Below are 21,768 nucleotides of genomic sequence, written 5' to 3'. Positions count from 1 at the left end.
ATTATCTCTGCTTTAAATGTCTGGTAGAATTCCCTAGGGAAGCCATCTGGTCCTGGACTCTTATTTGTTGGGAGATTTTTGATAACTGATTCAATTTCTTCACTGATTATGGATCTGTCCAAATTTTGTCTTTCTTCCTGTTTGAGTTTTAGAAGTGTCTGGGTGCTTAGCAATTTGTCCATTTCTTCCAGGTTGTCCAGTTTGTTGGCATATAATTTTTCATAATATTCCCTGATAATTGTATTTCTGACGGATTGGTCGTAATTCCATTTTCATTCATGATTTTATCTATTTGGCTCATCTCCATTTTCTTTTTGAGAAGGTTAAAAAAAACCTGGCTAGAGGTTTATCAATTATGTTTATTTTTTTCAAAAAACAACTCTTGGTTTCATTGATCAGCTCTACAGTTTTTTTAGATTCTATATTGTTTATTTGTGCTTTGATCTTTATTATTTCTCTTCTTCTGCTGGGTTTGGGGTGTCTTTGCTGTTCTGCTTCTATTTCCTTTAGGTGTGCTGTTAGATTTTGTATTCGGGATTTTTCTTGTCTCTTGAGATAGGCCTGGATTGCAATGTATTTTCCTCTCAGGACTGCCTTCGCTGCATCACAAAGCGTTTGGATTGTTGTATGTTCATTTTCATTTGTTTCCATATGTTTTTTAATTTCTTCTCTAATTGCCTGGTTGACCCATTCATTCTTTAGTAGGGTGTTCTTTAACCTCCATGCTCTTGGAGGTTTTTCAGACTTTTTCCTGTGGTTGATTTCAAGCTTCATAGCATTGTGGTCTGAAAGTATGCATGGTATGATCTCAATTCTTGTATTTTATGAAGGGCTGTTTTGTGACCCAGTATATGATCTATCTTGGAGAAGGTTCCATGTGCACTCAAGAAGAAAGTATATTCTGTTGCTTTGGGATGCAGAGTTCTAAATATATCTGTCAAGTCCATCTGATCCAATGTATCATTCAGGGCCCTTGTTTCTTTCTTTTTTTTTTTTTTTTTTTTAACGTTTATTTATTTTTGAGACAGAGAGAGAGCATGAACGGGGGAGGGGCAGAGAGAGAGGGAGACACAGAATCGGAAGCAGGCTCCAGGCTCTGAGCCATCAACCCAGAGCCCGACGTGGGGCTCGAACTCACTGACCGCAAGATCGTGACCTGAGCTGAAGTCGGACGCTTAACCGACTGAGCCACCCAGGCGCCCCAGGGCCCTTGTTTCTTTATTGATCCTGTGTCTAGATGATCTATCCATTGTTGTAAGTGGAGTATTAAAGTCCCCTGCAGGGGCGCCTGGGTGGCGCAGTCGGTTAAGCGTCCGACTTCAGCCAGGTCACGATCTCGCGGTCTGTGAGTTCGAGCCCCGCGTCGGGCTCTGGGCTGATGGCTCGGAGCCTGGAGCCTGTTTCCAATTCTGTGTCTCCCTCTCTCTCTGCCCTTCCCCCGTTCATGCTCTGTCTCTCTCTGTCCCAAAAATAAGTAAAAAAACGATGAAAAAAAAAAAATTTAAAGTCCCCTGCAATTACCACATTCTTATCAATAAGGTTGCTTATGTTTGTGATTAATTGTTTTATATATTTGGGGGCTCTTATATTCGGTACATAGACATTTACAATTGTTAGCTCTTCCTGATGGATAGACCTTGTAATTATTATATAATGCCCTTCTTCATCTCTTGTTACAGCCTTTAATTTAAAGTCTAGTTTGTCTGATATAAGTATGGCTACTCCAGCTTTCTTTTGAGTTCCAGTAGCATGATAGATAGTTCTCCATCCCCTCACTTTCAATCTGAAGGTGTCCTCAGGTCTGAAATGAGTCTCTTGTAAACAACAAATAGATGGGTCTTGTTTTTTATCCATTCTGATACCCTGTGTCTTTTGGCTGGAGCATTTAGTCCGTTTACATTCAGTGTTATTATAGAAAGATATGGGTTTAGAGTCATTGTGATGTCTGTAGGTTTCATGCTTGTAGTGATGTCTCTGGTACTTTGTGGTCCTTGCAACATTTCACTCACAGAATCTCCCTTAGGATCTCTTGTAGGGCTGGTTTAGTGGTGATGAATTCCTTCAGTTTTTGTTTGTTTGGGAAGACCTTTATCTCTCCTTCTATTCTGAATGACAGACTTTTTGGTTAAAGGATTCTTGGCTGCATATTTTTCTGTTCATCACATTGAAGATATCCTAGCCTGCCAAGTTTCAGCAGATAGGTCTGCTACTGCCCTTATGTTTCTACCTTTGTATGTTAAGGCCAGTTTATCCCTAGCTGCTTTCAGAATCCTCTTTTTATCCTTGTATTTTGCCAGTTTCACTATGATATGTCATGCAGAAGATCAATTCAAGTTATGTCTGAAGGGAGTTCTCTGTGCCTTTTGGATTTCAATGCCTGTTTCCTTCCCCAGATCAAGGAAGTTCTCAGCTATTATTTGTTTAAGTATACCTTCAGCCCCTTTCGCTCTCTTCTTCTTCTGGATTTCCTATGATACAGATAATGTTCCATTTGATTGCATCACTTAATTCTCTAATTCCTCCTTCGTACTCCTGAATTTTATCTCTTTTTCTCAGCTTCCTCTTTTTCCATAATTTTATCTTCTAATTCACCTATTCTCTCCTATGCCTCTTGAATCCATGCTGTGGCCACCTCCATTTTATTTTGTACCTCATTTATAGCATTTTTAATTCATCATGACTGTTTCTTAGTCCCTTGACCTCTGTAGCAATAGATTCTCTGCTGCCTTCTATGCTTTTTTCAAGCCCAGCGATTAATTTTATGACTATTATTCTAAATTCTTATTCCGTTATATTGCTTAAATAGGTTTTGATCAATTCGTTAGCTGTCTCTACTTTCTGGAATTTCTTTTTAGGAGAATTCTTCTGTTTCATCATTTTGGCTAGTTTTCTGTCCCTTATGCGTTTTAAAAGCTTGTTGTGTGCTCTGCACCTGTGAGCACTGCTATATTCAAGGAGGGTCATACACTGTCCAGGGCTTGGCCCTTCAGGAGGTGTTTTTTCAGGGGTTGTTACTTGCTCTCTATTGTTGTGACTTTGGTTACTTTATTATCCTACTTGTAGTAATGTTTTGGAACCTCCACCAGGTGTGCTTTGATTTGTTCCTTGGAGTAGCCCTGTAAAGGAAAAGAGATAGACAAACAGGAGACAAAAATGAGCAAACACACAAATAACACGAACAAACAAATAAACAAAAACAAAAACCTAAAGAGTAAAAACAAAAAACACCAAAACACCAACTACAAATAAAGAAGAGGGTGGAGGCAGTGCTGATGGAAGAGCACATACAAAGAGTGAAATGACAGGAGTGGGGTGGGGGGGGGGGGACAAAAAATAAACATTGATTAGGCAGAGAGACTAAAAGGCTTAATCCAGAGAGAGAGGAAACTAAAGAAGGAGGCGGGGAAAACGAAATGAAGATAAAGTTACCCAGACAGAGAAACTATATGGCTTGATTATTCCACAGAGAGAGAAAGGAGTGTAAAGCAGGAGGTGTAGAACATGTATCGAGAAAATGGATTAAATATGTCTGTTTAGACAGACCAATAACCAGAGTAACCAGCCTACTGGAGGGAAGAGATAAGGAGAAGAAATGGAGGGGTGGTGTGGGGGGAGAATATATCTGTATATCCAGAATTGACCTAGAGTTAATCTAGGCAATGCTGCATCGCTTGTAGGTAGTAGCTGTCTGCAGAGTCTGTGCCGCTCCAGTGGATATGCATTTACCCAGTGCAAAGGGTCGTGGTTTGGCATATTCTGGACCCACCTCCACTATGGGCCCGGGGAGTGATCCCTGAGGCCCCACCTTGGTGGTGGTGGTGGTGGTGGTGGTGGTGGATGGAAATGGTGGTTCCCCAGTCTCTTCTCCATGGAGACGACCCAGTGGACTCAGTTTGAGTCGTCCTCACTGTGCCTCGGGCACAGACGGGGCGGTCCTTCTCTCTCCATCAATCCCCTGACCCTGCACTTGGCTAGGATTCAAAGTTCTGCTCCTTGCACTCTGGTGCTGGGGAAGCGCCTCTCAGTGCGGTGATACGTGGTCCGCCTGGCTTTGTCTGTGCCACAGCACTTCAGGGAGGATGGCCTTCTCCTACTGCAGACTGAGCCGCCGCCCTTGCCTCAAGCCCCAGGGGTGGCAGACGCAGGCAGCCTTTGTCTTTTCCCACAGCACTCCAGGGAGACAGCTGCCTTTTCCTCCTGCAGACTGTGCCCTCAGCCCAGCCACTGCGCCCGGGGGATGGTGAAGGCAGGCAGGTTCTGTACTATTGCAGCCCTCCAGGGAGGGAACCACTTTCTCCAGCTGCAGACTTAGCCCCTGACCTACTACCGCACCCATGGCTGGCTCCCCTCCTCCCCAGGTGCACGAAGAGGGAGCCAGCCCCAGTCCGAAGAAAGCCCCGCAGTTAGAGATTGGATCCCTCTGTCTCAGTCCCAGGTCTTTCTCCTGTCCAGATATGGTCCTGCACTTCTCTAGCCACTCTTTCTCTTCCCTTTGTCTCTTTGCAGAAGGGGGTCCCTCCCCTCCGTGCCCACGTGGGCTTTTTTTTTTTTATCTCCCCCAGTTCACAGTTAGGCACCTATCTTTTTTCCAGCTTTCCCATTTTCTTCCTAGTAGATTCGGTCTCTTTTCCTCCCAGGCTCTGGTGTTCAAAGTCCTTTGGCTTCTACACTTATTTGTTTGAGAGATGCTGGAAGTATGGATTCCCCCTACTTCTCCACCATGTTGGCCCCTGAACAACTGTTTGAAAATAGAGGTCCAGATATAATTAAGTGGAAGTTAAAAATGATCAATGCATATAACGGGAAAGGGTAAAAATAGTTTTTTAACATGGTAAGATTCATTTACAAGACATACTGTATACATGATTAATTGATACCCAAGTAATAACCAACTTAACCACCTTTATTATGTCACTCATTTATAAAGCAAATTGACATAGTGTAGATAATCTTTTGAAAATGTAAAGAAGTCTAGAGCAACTTAAGGAGAGAGGGACTTGGAAAGATGTTGTTATACGTTATATGTTATAAGGGCATTGCATTTATACATCTCATTTGTCTTTCAGACCTTTATTAGGCAATGCTGACATCCTCAATTATTATTCTAGTTCCCCAGAATAGAATAGGAAAGTAATTAGAAGAAAATTATATTAATACAAGTAGGAAAGAGAGCCTTCTAATAGCTTCTGTCTGTGTTTTTCCTCCTCCGATAGTTTAAGTGTTTAAAATTAATCCTTTGCTAAGATGCCTTACTTTTTTTTATGAAGAATACCTAAATACTTTTTAGGTCATGATAAATTTAAAATAGTTCTCTGTGGGTCAAAATATATTTAAAATGGCTGATAAGAAATAATTATTAACTACCATTAGAATGATTCTCTTAGAAGTCTGCTTTATATCAATAAATACCAAAATTCATTAAAGGGCAAATTCATTTTTAATCCTACTTCTAATTTATATTCATGTATAATAATTGGTGCCAAGAAAAATAAAGTAAGATTGATTGAGCTACAAAACCTTTTAAATGAAGACTTCAAGCTAAAAAGAAAAAAGAGAGAGACAAAGAGAGTGTAACTGGCATGCCAACATTACGTCTACATTGCCTGGCAGCTTGGCCTTACAAGTAGTATATGCACTTTGCATATCTATGTTTAGGGACCATCAGGAAAGTCTTTTTCTTTTCTTAAAATAGATAAATATTTGTTGTCATAAATATCATTATAAAGAAGCACTAGCTTACTTATGTGATGAATGGGTAAAACTGTCAAAAGGCCTGTTTTCAAAATAAGATTCACTGTATAATTCCATTAGAACCATCTCTCTGGGAAACACCTTTACAAGTCACATGACCATGATTGTATTGTCTGTCTTCGATATCTAACAATTGGTATTAGCTGAATTATGCTTTGTGGTCACCAATAAAATTTCTAATTTTGTATTTGAGAAGTGTATTCTAGTGTCTAAAGATGATTTTTTTATTACATGAAGATGGATCATCCAGAGTGCTTAACATCATCTTTCTGAAATTCCCACTAATGACCAGTATTTTTGTACACCAGACAGATGTAAACAAAATTCTATATGGGAAGGTACACTTGGCTAATACCAATTGTTAGATACCTAAGACAGCCAATACAATTTGTTTTTTCAAGTTTTTATTTAAATTCCAGTTAGTTAATATATAGTATAATATTAGTTTCAGGAGTACAGTTTAGTGATTCATCACTTACATATAACACCCAGGGCTCATCACAACAAGTGCCTTCCTTAATATCCATCACCCATTTAGCCCATCTCCCTGTCCACCTCCTGAAAAAGTACTTTGTAATTTATAAAGCACTTTGGAAATTTTAAAGATTCATAATGACAAATTAAATACCATCTTCTAATCTGCCCTCATCAGATCTATTGTGATTCCTTCCATGCTAATCTTTCCATTCCTATTTCCGGAGACAAGTTTTTCCACTATCCTGTGCCTACTGCTGATAACATTCTCTGGCTTGGTGATGTAGTGCTTATTCTTTAAGCATTAATTGACTACCAAGTGTGTACTTTTGTAGCCTTGTGCACTATGTGGAGATATAAGAGACTTCTTCAAATACAAACATAATTTCTGTCCTCAAGTGGTTAGGCAGGAGTTCCTTCACTCAGTAAACATTAATGTACCAAGGCATTATGTCAGCCAGGCTCTGAAAACCCAAAGTTAAACAAGGTATGATCTCTGCCCTCCAGGAGCTCAGTATAACTGAGCAGACCAAAGACAATAAGGAAAAACTTACACAAAGCAAAGTTCAAATACATTTCACTTAACATAAGAGTTTGCCCCAAGTCATAAACATGTCATTTAACAATATTCTAGAAATGAGTAGTTGTGTCTGCCTTCCGATGAGCTCCTCTGCAGCTCATTTCTGCACTGCCCCTGTTCCAGGTTCGTGGGGTTCAGGGTTCTAACTGCATGATGATACCACTGGTGTCTCTTGTATGTCCACTACCCTTTTTTCTTTAATCAGCAGCATCATGTATATCTCCATCACCCCCAATTATTTCTCTCCCTACCTCTTTCCATTCACAGCCTAATTATTTCAGATTTTTATTCCATGCTATCCACATTAGCACTAACTTCATTTCCCCACCTTCTTCCTTTTCCAGCAGAAGACCAGTTCTCTCAAGAAACTCTCCTCCCTTTTCTCTTGTTTCCTGGGTTCATTCCTTTTCATCCTATTCTTTTTCTAGCCATTTTTATTTGTGAATCATAAGACAGTTTGGGCCATTACTGCTTAACAGTTTTGTTCAAAATCCCTCTTAGGTTTCCAGCTACATCTTTTTTGTTCTCCAAATAGACCTGTATTTTGCTAAGTGCCAGTATTACATTTTTTAAAAATTTCTTACTCCTTTTTTAATGTTGTTTACTAGTACTACTTATATCCCTTTTCTACCTTTTTATTGTAAAATACTCTATATTATCCTTCTTATATGTAAGCTAATAAAGAGTATTGAACCTCTGAGAATCAGAAAATTTGGTTCTCCTACCTAAAAATTGGGGCAACATGTTATTTCATTTCTCTTAGGCTTAGTTTCCTTAGCTTTAAAATAGAGCTTGTAGTTCATCCCCTGTCTTCTTCATAAAACTGTTCAGAGTAAAGTGTGAACATATGCTAGGGCTCTAAAGCAATATACAGATATTAAATATCTTCCTCCTCACTAGTTATGCTGTCTTTTGTCAGCAAGGCTAGACACACTGTCACCTGCATTTTGATAGCACTGTTTCAGTGGCACAAGGAGCTCAGAACTCCAAATGGAGAGTTTTAAAATTATTTCTTGCTCGGTTGAGGATTACTAGTAAAACTCACATGCATCTCTCTCAAAATGCAGAATTCACCTTTAACTTAGGAGTCCAGAAGTCAACCATTTAATCAATAGGACAAAAATATTTTCCCTTGGAGTTCTTTTAAGAGTTGGGGATTGAGACGAGCATATGGTTTATTTTCTTAGAAGGAAATAATGTAAATAAATTCTGCAGTTCACATTAACATACTTAACACTTATATATTTAGTTTGAAAAAAAACATATCAGAGAAGGCCAGATCTGATCATATCACACTTAATGAATTATCCAAGAGGTCTTTTTAACCTAAAGGTTTCTGAGTCAAGAACCTCATTTCCAGTTAAAGATCCCACACCCTTCACAGGGGAGCTATTCAACACCATAGATCTCTGTCATCTTCTCAGTTTGGCTTGGGCTCTAGCTCCCTTTTATCCCCTGGGAGAACCATGACTGACATTTTGTTCCTTTTGGGGGCTGGCAGAGTCAAAACAACACTCCATAAAGCTTGTTATTGGCAGGCTCTGAGGAAGTGATTCAAATCCACCTCTAGAGGGCTTCAAATAATATCAATATTATTTTATTCCAATTATGGGCAGAGTCAAAATTTATGTACATGTGCACTTTTTTTAATAGCTTGAAAAGGCTGGAACAATTTCTGAGGGCGGGTAAAAGAAAGGACAATAACTTACTAATTAAGAGATGACGTGGAAAAATACTTGTAAGATAAAATGAGAGAATAGAGGGTCTAAGAGAATTAAATGTGTTAGCCAGAGGAAATGTGTGTGTGTGTGTGTGTGTGTGTGTGTGTGTGTGTGTGTGTGTGTGTGTGTGCATCCTCCTTCATATAACATTCATATATGAAGTTATAGCTTAAAAGAAAAACATTCCAGTTTGAAGAAAGGGTAATTGAGAAAGTAATAAAATCCCTTGAAGATGGGATCAGTATAATACTAATTATACTTTTATAAGCTAAATTCTTAGAGTGTAAATAGGAAATACAGTACATTGTAACTGAAGTAAGAAATGTAAACAGAGTGCCTAATGTAGTTAAAAGTGATCTTTACTTGGATTTTCTTGTACTCCCTTCTCCCTATGTGTTCAAGCTATCAGAGTGCCTTTTTGATCTAAGCCCTTTTTGTGTGTATTATGTTCTTGCCTTGATGAAATCTACTGGAAACACTGCAAACAAACATAGCTATAGTTAAATATAACACACACACAGTTCATGGAGACCCACACTCATAACCTGTTTCGAGCTGGCGTTTGGAACCACTGTCTTGTTTCTTAGACACCAGTAATAAGTGTGTCTTTTAGCCTGTATCATTATCAGGTTATTCACTGATCATGGATAGTACAATTTTCATAAGACTCTGCATTGAGAAATTTTTGTTGTTTTCACATTTTGCAGATTACTTTAGGTTAAAAAAATAATAATAACAAACAAAGGTTTGTCCTATCATTTGAAGATTTTCAAATATGCTCACTGAGCTGAATAAGTTTCAGAGATCTGATATTCGCTGTTTTGTATGTTGAATGTGTCCTTTTAATCTTCCTCTCAATGTTCTTATATATCTTCCTCCCACACCCAAAAAGCATATACTGGTGAGCCACCATGCGATGAATAGATTGCATGGAAAACAGAAACAATAAGAGAGGTGTTGTGTAAATATTTAAATAATAATGCAGTGTCATTTTCAAATTTTAAATATTTTGAAATCAGCATTTTGAGTCAAGAATTAGACTTGAAGTTAGCTAACTTTCAAAATTGTAAATCAAGAAGTGATGCATGGGACAGTATGGAAGAAACAGGGAGCACCCTAACTGCATCAGAGATGTGCTGCTCATTTCAGGGTCCCTCGGGTACCACAGGGAACATGTTAGTTACACAGGAATGAAGAAGTTTGCAAGTGCACCTTTAAATACCCTTATATATAGAATTATTTTTTATTCTGGGATTACCAATTTCTTAATTATATATAAATTAACAGACCTCTGCTTTCACCAAATAGATTTTGGCTAAGCCTTACAAAATTTGTATAAATTTAGTTTTCTTTTTGAACCAAATCAGCATTAACATTCCTGTTTTCAAGGAACAGTTGATTATTCAGTTAATAATTTTAATAATTAATGAGCTATGAAATAATAATACACTTATTTAAATTTTACTTAAATTTTTTTTCAGGAAATGAAGTTATCTATGTTCATTTGAAAGTAGTTACTTTTCTGTATACTTGGGGAACTAACATATTCAGAGAAAAATTTATCCAAAAAAAAAAAAAAAAAAAAGAATCCTCTTTATGCTATTAACTGTGGTTCCCCAGCCCTTGGGGTTCATTGGCAAATCGAGCTCCTATGGACTTCAGAGGATCCTTGTTCTCAGATCTTCCCTGTAGGGTGCACAGCAGGACAAGATATAAGCTGTATTTCCACCAGTTCATCTACCTGTCTCTGCTTTACAGTTTAACTATATTCCAAAACAGCATATATTCTTCTGGGAATAACTCATTCATGAAATTTTAATTTTTATGACATAACTTTGTTTTAGTTAAGTCAAAATCTTCAGAGCAATTTTCTTTTAAAAATGTAGAACTTATTCAAAAACAGAATATAAAATAGAAATGGCTTAGAGAAACTCTAAAATCTGTCTTCCATTTGAAATAACAAATAAAAAATTTTAACCTTGAAGTTGATTTCTACAAGTCAATAAATTAGACCTTGAAAGAGTCCCTCAGTCACAGTTGCAGTGCTGTGTGAACATGCTTTATATGGCAGTGCCATTCTGTATTTCCTGTTGGTATGAAGTAGCAGATGACCTCCCACAGCTAACATTGCACAGTAGTAACAAGACTAGCAAATTTAAGTAGAATATGAAGCAATATGCAGCTAACTTATTAGTGTTTGATTAGATTGCTCCTATCAGCCATTTTATCTTAAAAGAGCATTTCAAAGTAAATCTACTCAAACTAATGATAGGAAAAGATTCTAAAGCAGTTTACTTTGGGCCTTCTTTTCCTCTACAACTGCACATTGGATTCACAAGTCCTCAGGTAGTTCTCTTGTTCCTAACTATACTTGTCAACCATCTTCCTTTTTCCCTACAGTTCATATAAACAAAAATAGTTGAAATAGTGTTACTACATAAGCCACATGTAGAATTAAGGGGAAATATTCTCAAACAGTGACCTTTTGAAGTGTGATTAGTAAAATCACCAAGGCAAGTTACTGTTCCATCGTTCCTGATCAGTGGGTAGGCTCTCTTCATCATGCCCCTGCTGAGAATGTTTTTTAAACTCTATGGTTCTAGGAACTCTATAAGCTGAGGGTGGAAAATTGAATAAACATTGATTCTGAGACTAAGAAGAAAGTTGTGGTGGGTTATTTGTTTGTTTGTTTTTTAATTTCCATTTGGGAAAGCATTAGTACTTGTCAAGGTGTAAAGAATGAACTAGGATGCACAGTAGAAGTCTAAGATTAGAATTATAAGTCTGCTTTGTCCTTAGAGATGCTGCTGTAGATTTCATTTTTGAAACACTACAATGCAAGAGGGAAATTAAAATCTTTAACAATGCCTTGTTTTCTAAATCTTGTTTACAGAATTCACCCAATAATATGAGCCTGAGTAATCAACCGGGCACTCCAAGGGATGATGGCGAAATGGGGGGAAATTTCTTAAATCCTTTTCAGAGTGAGAGTGTAAGTATTCCTTTGCCTACATTATTATGTCCAAAATTGATTTCTGAAGCTTTCCTTTTAGAATTATTCATAAAGCCATTATTATGATTATTTATCTAGAGCTCAGCAGGTTGATATTTTAAAAGTTAGAAAATTAAGTGAAATTTCTTTGGAATAATTAAAAAATAAACTTGTTCTTTTTTTGCTCCTATTCTGTGCACGTAGTTACAAAAACAAAAACTATAAAACAAATTTTCTTGTAGAGAACATCCACTATAAAGGAACAATGCTGGAAACAAGTTGCATATTAGATAGTTTTTACAAGTTTTCACATTACTGAAATGGCTTGAGTCACTGCAAAACCAGGTCTGTTCTCAGATCTAGACTCTGAATGTCCTCTGTAAGATATCTACTTCATGCACTAGACATCACTCAACAGAAGGCCAGTATTGGTGGTCATTTAGCCTGTTATTTCCTTGTAACCTGAGCTGGACACCAGAGTCATTTTTTGAATATGATTACTGCGTTAAGCAAAGGCAGTATTCCATATCTCCATAGAAGCAGACAGGAGCAAAAAGAGAAGTAATAAAATTCATTCACTCATTTAACAATTACTGAGCACTTAAAAAGAGGCCAAAGCAATATGCTACACACTGGAGAGACCAAAAAGACAATATGGTGTCTTTTCTCAAGGAGTTATTACATAAAACAGTGATTTTTTTAACCTAATATTTCACACTAAAAACACCTACAGAATTTTTAAAAAATACATTTTCCCAGAACTCTCCCTAGACCTAGTGAATCAGAATTTCTAGGAGTGGTACTGGGCATTCTTGAAAATGAAAAAGCTTTGTCAGTGATGCTAATGCACATTCTCTGCTAATAACTTCTGAATTGGAATATAGCATAAAGGATTTCAAAATCCAAACTAATTTCATCTTCATAGCATCAGTGCCCCCACATACGGATTTCCATCATTAAAATCAGAGGAGAAAACTTCCCTCATTTTGCCATAACACAACCTTCACTAGAGGTGATACTATTAGAATTTGAAACTGTGGCTAGTAACAAATATGCTTTTGCATGGAGTGGCTGCTTTGAACCTAAGCTTGGGTGTTCTGTGGGTTCTTTTACTTCTTCCTTTCAACCTAACACCTCTGCGTGGGATAAGACTTTCCCTGTTTTTAGACTTTAGTTCTGTTAAAACTAGAAATAAAATTATACTAATCTTTATCTGTATAAATCTTATACTGATCTTTATCTGTACATGATTAGTGAGGACAAAGAATGTACACATAAAAATTCATATAAAAAATCAGAAGACTAGCTTGTCATAATGCTCAGGATTATAGGAACCATTTTTTAGATACTGGTTTTCACTAGTTTGCTTCAAGACTATGGACAAAAATTAAATGGACTGCCATTTTAATTAGTTAATGTTGGCTTTATCTAATTAGAAACATTTATTTCCTTTCTTGCTAATTCTTTCAGCAATAAAATGGTATAATTCAGTGAGGTATGTGATACTTAGTTCAGTTCAACATTTCTTGAGCCTCTAATATGTAACGTGCTTGGTTAAGGACAAAGTATTCTGAGATAAATATAACACGTCACTAACCTCAAAGAATGCCATTTGATGGGAAGAACATGGTTAAAACTAATTAAACCCTAAGTCAGATTAATAGGTGTTATAATAGATATAAGCCAGTTTGTTTTTTAAGTATAAAGGAAATTATTAATTTGGGATTGGAGAAGAAAACTTTTTTAAAAGGTCCCACATGACTGTTGTTTCGGGGACAGGGACAACAGACCTCTCCCCTCTCCTTTCCTAGATTAGTCCTTGGTGACTGCTGCCTTGTTATACATTCAGCAGAGAGGTGCCACTTTAGAGCTGGCATCAGAGAGCTCTCCATGGGGATCAAAGAATCAGATATCACAGGACATGAAAAACTTCTTTGCATGGAATAAATAAGAGCCTCACCCTTTAACCTTAACTGGACTATGCACATGCAAAACAGTCAATCTTTTTCTAAGTATGTGCATAGGAAAGAGAGCATCTGGAGCTGGGCTCCTCCCATCCCTGACTCCTGGCCCAGCCTCACTATTCCAGAAGCCAAGAAGAAGGTAAAATGCCAGACTGCTGTATAGAGTTAGCAGAAAACAAAAGCTCCCTCCCATCCCTTCCTTCCCTCTGTTCTGTCCCCACTTGAAAAGTCCCCAAAGGAAAAACAATTGGATGATGATTGAGGAACTGTACCACCACCTAGAGACAGTGCAGCCTTGTAAGCATGTCCACACTAGCTGCTCCACTCTTTTGTCTGCCCGTTGAGGACTCTGCTGTATTATGAATGATGCAATTGTTGTCCATGGCTTTCTGCATCACATCACCACACATTTTTGTTGAGACCTTTTTAAAAGTTCAAGAAATGAGGAGCAGAGAGAAAGGAAGACAAAAGACAAATCTGAGGCATTAAAGTAAATTAAAGTAAAAATAGGCTAGGTATCCAGTAAGTTAGCTTTCCCATAATCAAGGAAAAAGAGAACTATATAAAGAATTCAAAAAGAAATCATTTTTGAATGAATGAACATGTACGTTCTAGTGTTTTTATAATGTATATAACTCTGAAGAGCACATACTTTGGAGTAGTCTGCCTTTTGAGGATTTGTCAGTCCTATCTTGAAGTCAAACCACATAAGGAGGCCTGGAAAGAGTGAACATCTACTGAGTGCTTTTTATGTAGCAGCCACTATCCTAGTCACTTCACACATGCTACTTCATTTAATTAATATTTATAGAAACAAAATACCCAACCCAGAGTCAGAAACCTTGCAGTGCCAACATGCAACTCATAGAAAAATCTGAATCAAATGTTTCACTACTCAGCCTTTTTTTGGAATCCTAAACAAGACCATTATTTCAAGAAACAAACACGCCCCCTAGTGTTCAAATTCTGTAAAATGTTTGTTTTTGAAAATCTAGAATGCAAAAAGGCTTATTTCAGAAAGTAGTTTTTCATGCTTCTCCTGTAAAGAAAGCAGTTAGTCTTATTTATTGAATTAATTTAGCAGAGTATTTTACTCCATGGCAATGAACGGTAATCAATTGAGTAAAAGTGATATTAAAAATCATGGTCTCTACTAGGAATTATAAACAAGATGATAGGTCGTCTCCTATTATTACCCTTACTCCCCTTAGTCATTTTCTGTTATAAAGGTATCATATACATCCAAATTTTCTTTTATACAGTCACATAAACACTGAATTTATTTCACTTTAGTTCAGTTCAGAGTTGCTGCACTATTCTTTATCTCTCATTAAGAAAACAAAATATATCTAGATGCTTAAAAATAGAAATGATGTAAGATCTGAAGTGTTCTTGAAGTGTGTAAACAGGAATTTATGCACACTGTGCAAAGACTGAATGGGTGTTTGGTGGGCTCCATGCTTTGTGAACTGTGTATAGTAAGGGGAAAATAACAAATTCGCTAGTTTATACCAAGGCATGCCATTTCAAAATATATTTTACATAAAAAAGTAAAATCAATTAGTACACATTTGAAATTATATCTTTAGGGTTTTTTTTGTTTGTTTGTTTGTTTTTGTTAAACCAAACAGTTAATGACTTTGTAAGAGCCATTATATCATCTGATTAAGGAGAACCAGACTCACAGAATAGTTTGGAAGCAGGGCAACCTCATATCACAGCATTTTGGCACAAACATTGCAATACATTATCCCATATTGATGCAGCAGTACAATAGAAACATTGTAGTGTCGTCTCAGGACAGTACACCATGAATATTTTATGTCTCTAGATACGAGACGCCATTTAACACCTACTCTTCCTTTACTTTAGGAAAACCGTAAGCCACTTCTCTTACATGTTGAAGAATAGTAATCAATACCCGAATTCCTTTTTGCTTGCACATTCTGTGAGTCTTCCTAGAAATTTGTAATTTCCCTTATTTTACTTGGATGAAGCAGTTTCAATAAAAGCAGTAGCAGATGAGCAGTTTACAACCTCAGCAGTGCAAACAGCACATTGCCCATATGGACGCTCACACATCTATACATATCCACCAAACCAAATACACTTAGAGCATCACTTTACAGTTACTGGTACTATTCAAAAATTATATTAAATGCTTGGGACTTCTGAGTTGTATTGCGTGAAGCAGATGCTTCTATCTTTTCTGACTGAATCTAGCCCTTATTTTTTTTTTAATCCTGATCATTCAGAATGTGTATGAAAAGAGATAGTTTCTAGAGTTAATTATGACTTATCTAGAAATTTTTTTTTCAGAAACTTCTTTTGAAGTGCTTTCTGAAATGCTTCAGTATCTTTTACTGTTTTTAGATGATTGCCACCATATACCCATAAAATCCTTTTTCTTAAAACAGTGATTGATGATCTTGCTATGGTTTCTAAATTTAAATTAATTAAAATAAAATTTTAATTTTAAAATTTTCAGCTCCTAAATTGCATTAGCTACAGTTTAAGAGTTCAGTAGCCATATGTGGCTAATGACTCTTAAATTGAACAACAAACACAGAATAGAATGTATCCATCATCACAGAAAGTTCTTTTGAACAGCACTGATGGGATCACCACTTTTATTGTAATAGTAGCCATAGAAAGCATAGATTACACTTTCCCATGCCCACTTTGCCATATTCTCTAATTTCTTCTATTTAGTAAAAGCTTGCTATCCATGTATTTTCTTTTTTAATTCTTCCCCCTAAAGGTCATATATACAAATGTAATTCTGTTTGTGAAAGGCTGTGGATAGTTCACTAAAGCTTGCTGTCATTATGTATAATGGGAGATTTGCATGGTATCTTCTGTTGAAATGAAGGCACATCCCCCTCTGGCACAGGGGCAAGGTGGGCTCCATTTAATCAGGTTTTGTCTGGTTGCTTTGGGATTTAGGTATTGCTTTGTTCTGATGTGCTTTTTTGCTGCCACTATCAAGGGTGAAGACGAAGAGGTTTTTCTGTCAAACTGCATCCCCTTCTCTTTGGAAGTCTCCCCCTTTTTATCACCCTACTCACAATCCAACATTAGAGTCAGTAACATATATAATTTAGCTTTCCTAAAAGGAAATTTGAGGCTATTAAGTGATTATCAAGTAGATTTTCCATGATTTGACCTGCATTTAAAGGATTAACAATCATCCCCCTATGATCCAGTGACCCGTTTTCAAGCCCACTCATCCACCTTTTCTCAGGATCAATGAGGGTTTTGGCTTGAGCCTAGATTTACCCCTAATGACTTTCTGTCCAGACTTCTACCAGCTGAGCCATTCCCCAGGGCATCCTGCTTTCCCTGTAAAATCCATCCTTCTCTCAGTACACACCTTACACCTCATTTCTGGTTCCTGCAGTACCTCAGCTCATCTAGAATTTACTTCATTCAGTTTGGCCTGCTGTCTTTTTTAAAAGTTCACACTCCCCTTTCCAAGATCATCACTTTTCCTTTGGAATGCCCTACTGCCTGGAACCAATGTCCTTAACTTCACCTGCCTCTTTCCATGAGGCACAATCCTTATTAACATGTTGAAAGGAATTCTCCTTTGGCCTGGTCCTCAGCAAATATTTTTTTAACAAAACATTTAAAATATTTAAGGGTTTACATTTACATTTTCATCTAGAAACCCTGTTCATCTGGAGATCATTGCCATTTGGGAGTGGATGCCCTCCCCACATCTCAGACAGTCTGGAACTATGCTGTCCAAGATGGAACCCACCAGCTACATGGGAATATTTAAGTTTAAATAAATTAAGTAATATTAAAATTACAGTTCATCAGCCAAACTAGCCCATTTCATGTGCTCAGTGGCCACCTGTGGCTAGTGTCTTCTGTGTTGAACGGCACAGAAGAAAGTGTTGAAGAAAGTTCTGTCAGACAGTATTGCTCTGGAGCTTTTCTGTCAACACACAGTCCATTCCTCAAGAATACAAGTGTAGATAGGCATAATTTTCACAATAATTGCCATCTGTTCCTCTCTCAATAATTTCTGAAAGCCTCACCTTTTACCAATTGTCAGCCTCATCAAACTGAAAAGTTATGTATAACAACAGTACCCCCTGCTCCCACCCTAAAAATATTGTGGACTGAAATTGGAACCACAGATTAGAGGAAGACACTTACATCCTTAAATGTAAATCAGACTCTTAAGTATTCTAAACACTTTATGAGAACGTCCTAGGGCCAGCTGGGAATTGTTTTTTGTTTTGCTTTATTCTGTTTCCCTTACACTATTAATTAAACATTTACTGAACACTTTCTGTATATTCAGTAAATACATGGTTTTAAAGATTTTAGATTTAATACTCCCCAAGTTCCTTTAAGATAAATGCTATTATTAAACCCATTTCACCCATGAAGAAACTGAAGCACAAAGAGGTCAGGTAATATAGTTACTAAGTTTACATAGTTAGTAGGTAGTTAGGCTGTCCCTCATACTTATTTCATTATGGATTGGATTTACCCAGATTGTTACAAATGCCCACAAAACATGAATCTGGCTAGAAGGAGACGACTGAGGGCCTGGGTAATTATCAGCCATCTGAGTGCAGAGAGAGAGGGAGACTGGTCGCTTTCCAGAGGAAATATTATAAATTTCAGGACTTAGTCAATTCTATATAAATTTACTCTTTTATAGCTTCTTATTTTTATGTTAAAGGCTTGAGCATAAAAGATTTCAAGATGTTAAAATCCATGGTTACTACTGTTTACCAAGAAGAACATTAGTGGTCTGTAAAAGAATTGTTGTTAAAATATGGATTCTTTTTTCTTTCTAGTACTCCCCTAGCATGACAATGAGTGTGTGATCCATTACCAAGTCTCCTCATGAAAACCACAGTGAGTCAGCCCTTCACAGAACTACTACGGAAGAAAATTATTCATCACAGTGTACAGTTAAACAAAGGAATCTCAGTCACACCAAACCAACCTTTTTATTTCCTGCTCTCTCCCCTATTTTTTGAAGAAAGCGGGTCCAAACGTGATTCAAACAACTGTACAGAGCGGCATATTAGAATTGCCCTAAACTGAACTGCAAATAATTATCTGTGTATGTATATGTGTGGGTCAGAGAATGTATTGTATATGTGTATGTTATACGGACATATGCACATACATACATTGACCCACAGGACATTGTAAAATATTATTACATGACATCTTAAGTAGAAGTAAGTAGGGACTTTTATTCCATCCTTTTTTTCACGTTTACATTTTAATTATTAAAAGTTGCTCCTGCCCCTCCCTGAACTATTTTGTGCTGTGTATATCACTGCTTTATATAAGTTATTTTTTAAGGTGAACTCAGATGTTATGGTTTTGTAAATGTCTGCAATCATGGATAGGAATAAAATTGCTTATTTGAGAGCTTTCATTAAATTGCGTCTGATGCAAGTTACCCTGTGAATCACAAAGTGTACTGTCTCAAAAAAAAAAAAAAGAAGAAGAAGAAGAAGAAGAAGAAGGTGTGTCCTCATCCTCTGTCAGATCAAACAATTTCTCAGTTACCTTTAGTGAAAAGTATTTTGTAGTTTTTATTTAGGAAAAATACTTCAACTGGGGCCCAACACCATATATTTCTGCAAGAATTGCTTTAGATGGAATTCTTGATTTGTCTTTGATGATACAGAAAATCATTAATTAGCCCCACCTGCTTAGACCATAGCAATAAAATGACAGGGGTCGTCATATTTTTAGAAATATATTTTCTCTCTAACATGATGGAGCCCAGAAGTGATAACAAAACCATTTGCTTGAAATTGTCACTTCTCACCAGGAATAGTAGAGCTAAATTTTTAATAACATGCTAATGGAAAATGGTATCTGATTTTTACTCAGACTTCTTGTGAACATTTCCACATAGACACTGCAAAGAATATACATTCAAATGACTGAGACTTTCAGCAGAAGGGGAAAAGAGTTTTTACTGCACCCAAGGGGCTCTGAAGTGCTGCTTTTCTATCTGGGTAACTTGCCTACTAGCCGCAGAACTGACTGGTAACAGTCCCATCTGTGAATACCTCACTAGCAGCAAAGCCCCTGCTCTGTTCCCAGGATATAAGACTTTTGTTTAGAGGGAAATCATTTGTAGTAACTATATTCATCTGGCCATTGACTTCAGCAGGCTAAATCTGCATTGTGTAACTGTTCAGAAAAGAATACATAAATGTTAAAAATTAAAGAAAAAAACAAAACACTTCCCTTACGCTAAAGCACATTGTTCTGTGGCACTTTGCATATCTTTTGGGGGTTTTGTGTTCAATCTTACATACAGACACCGAAATCATAATAGAAAAATGTGAAGACTTTAATTTTAGACTCCACAAGATAAGTTGGCGATCCTTTCTGTTAAAATTGTGATACAAATAACCATTGGTAAACATCAACTACATATCCAAACTCCAGAGCAAAGAATTTGAGAAAGTATTGTTTAATCGCAGGTAAGAAGAATCCTCCTTCCTTTAGGCTTATGGTCTCCAAAGTGAAAATTTAGCAGTATATTTGCTAGTTCCTTGTCCCAGATGACTTATTTCTCTCAAATCCATAATGATTTATTCCCTCTGAAAATAAGATTTTGCCTGTGCATGACAGGGATGCTGGGCAGAACTGTTGAAGGGGGAAAAAGATGCTGAATTAAATTTATGTCCCAGATTTAAACTCTAATCAAATGAGTCACCATTAATCCAACAGTGTGGGGAGCCTAGGACTGCACACTGGAGAACAGCTTCAAGTTTTCAAGCTGCAGAGAACTTTCATGAAAAAGTCAAATTAGAAAGTCTTTAACTCAAGCCAAGGTAGTCTGAAGACACTTTGTATAGACATGTGAATTTACCAAGAATAATTTTAACTTTCACTTTTTATAATTGTGTGAACATTTTCAACCCTGTGATTATTAAGCTTAATCTTACAATGCTAGACATTTCAACGTTTTTTTGACTATTCATTCCATTGTTACTGATCTTGAATTTCTTTTATTTGCCTTCTAAGAAGGTATTGTTTCTTACTATCACAAAGAATCATGAACCCAATTATACTTCTCCTTATTTCAGGGGTAATATTAGAATAAAAATGGCAATATGGATTTCATTACTTCTAGCCCACTTGGTCAAGAAAAAGTAAAATTGGATTTTTCAGCATATAGCAATTTATCATAAGTATTTATTTCTTTTTCTTTCTTGGAGTCCAGATTACAAATAGCTATTGCAATTTTTTTTTAATTCCTGAAAGAGTTGAAAATTTATTTTTGAAGAGAAAATTGTATTTAAGAAAACCATAAAATAAGAATACTTAATTTTAATATCAAATAACTTTCTCGTGCACCAAATGGAGGATAGGAAGTCTGTACAGTAATTTTTGTTTAGGTTTTGAATTATCTAAACTTTATCTTTTTCTCTTGTAATAATACCATTTAACCCTGTTCTCTTACGTTGGTGCATCTCCATCGATGAATGTGTTGTTGGTCTTGATATATACTACCTGTTCCTCAGTTATTTTTACATATTTCACCTCACAGGAATAGCATCAGTAATTCTTGCCTACACTGAATACATAAAATACACATATGAAATGTGAAAATAAATAAGTGAAAACGTTAATTTTCATTACTCTGCCTTGCATTCTGGCAAACTCACTACGTTAAAAATACATGCCAAGTTTTATCTAGAGTCTTACAGCAAAATTGCCTGTGGGAACAAAGGCTATGGACTGCCCTTGATCTGGTAACACCCCACACATTTGATGGGTGAATCCTAGCACTCTGTTACAAGTGTTCTAGTTTGGACTCAATTACTGATGTATAGGAATTGCACAACTGGGAATCTGAGGTTAATATTTCTCTGCTGTCCAAAATATTGACAAATCAGTTCTGCTCCCTGTGCCATGAAAAGTGCCCAAAACACCCTTTTCCTTCTAGGAATATAGAGAAAACTTTGATTTCCGTTCTTATGATTCTCTAGGACAGCTGAACTCTGGTGCATTTCATAGGATCATTCAGTTAACTTTCTTCCTATAGCTTAAAAGGTGATAAATAAAAATAAATGAGTTCACTTTGGGACATGAGGAAGCTCTACATCTGCCCACCCCTTTTCTTTATAGTATTCTGGGAATGTGCAGCAAAGCATTCAAAACTGCTCCCTGGCATAGAGTGTTACACAGTCCTTAATACCGTGAGGTCTTAATTGGCCTCTTCCATGTCTTCCTACATTGCCTCCTTCCCAATCCCTGCATCCTCCAAAAGAAATAAGG

General features: G+C 36.8%; 1 protein-coding gene across 3 annotated transcripts in view; it reads left to right on the top strand.

Annotated features, from left to right (window-relative positions):
* Window positions 1-20,156, top strand: part of SSBP2 (single stranded DNA binding protein 2) — a 316,598-nt gene extending 296,442 nt beyond the window's left edge. For 2 of the 3 annotated variants that reach the window (XM_042942559.1, XM_042942541.1), the window contains 2 exons: window positions 11,420-11,518; window positions 18,303-20,156. In XM_042942559.1, the coding sequence (XP_042798493.1) occupies window positions 11,420-11,518; window positions 18,303-18,332 (129 nt within the window). In that variant the 3' untranslated portion in view covers window positions 18,333-20,156. The remainder of the gene's footprint in view (window positions 1-11,419; window positions 11,519-18,302) is intronic. The other variant, XM_042942550.1, reaches the window with a different exon arrangement.
* The last annotated feature ends 1,612 nt before the right edge of the window (window positions 20,157-21,768 follow it).

This window comes from Panthera leo, chromosome A1 (genome assembly GCF_018350215.1).
Source record: "Panthera leo isolate Ple1 chromosome A1, P.leo_Ple1_pat1.1, whole genome shotgun sequence".
NCBI classification, from domain to species: Eukaryota; Metazoa; Chordata; class Mammalia; order Carnivora; family Felidae; genus Panthera; species Panthera leo.
The sequence above is the reverse complement of the archived record's forward strand: the minus strand, read 5'-3'. Positions and strand labels throughout refer to the sequence as shown.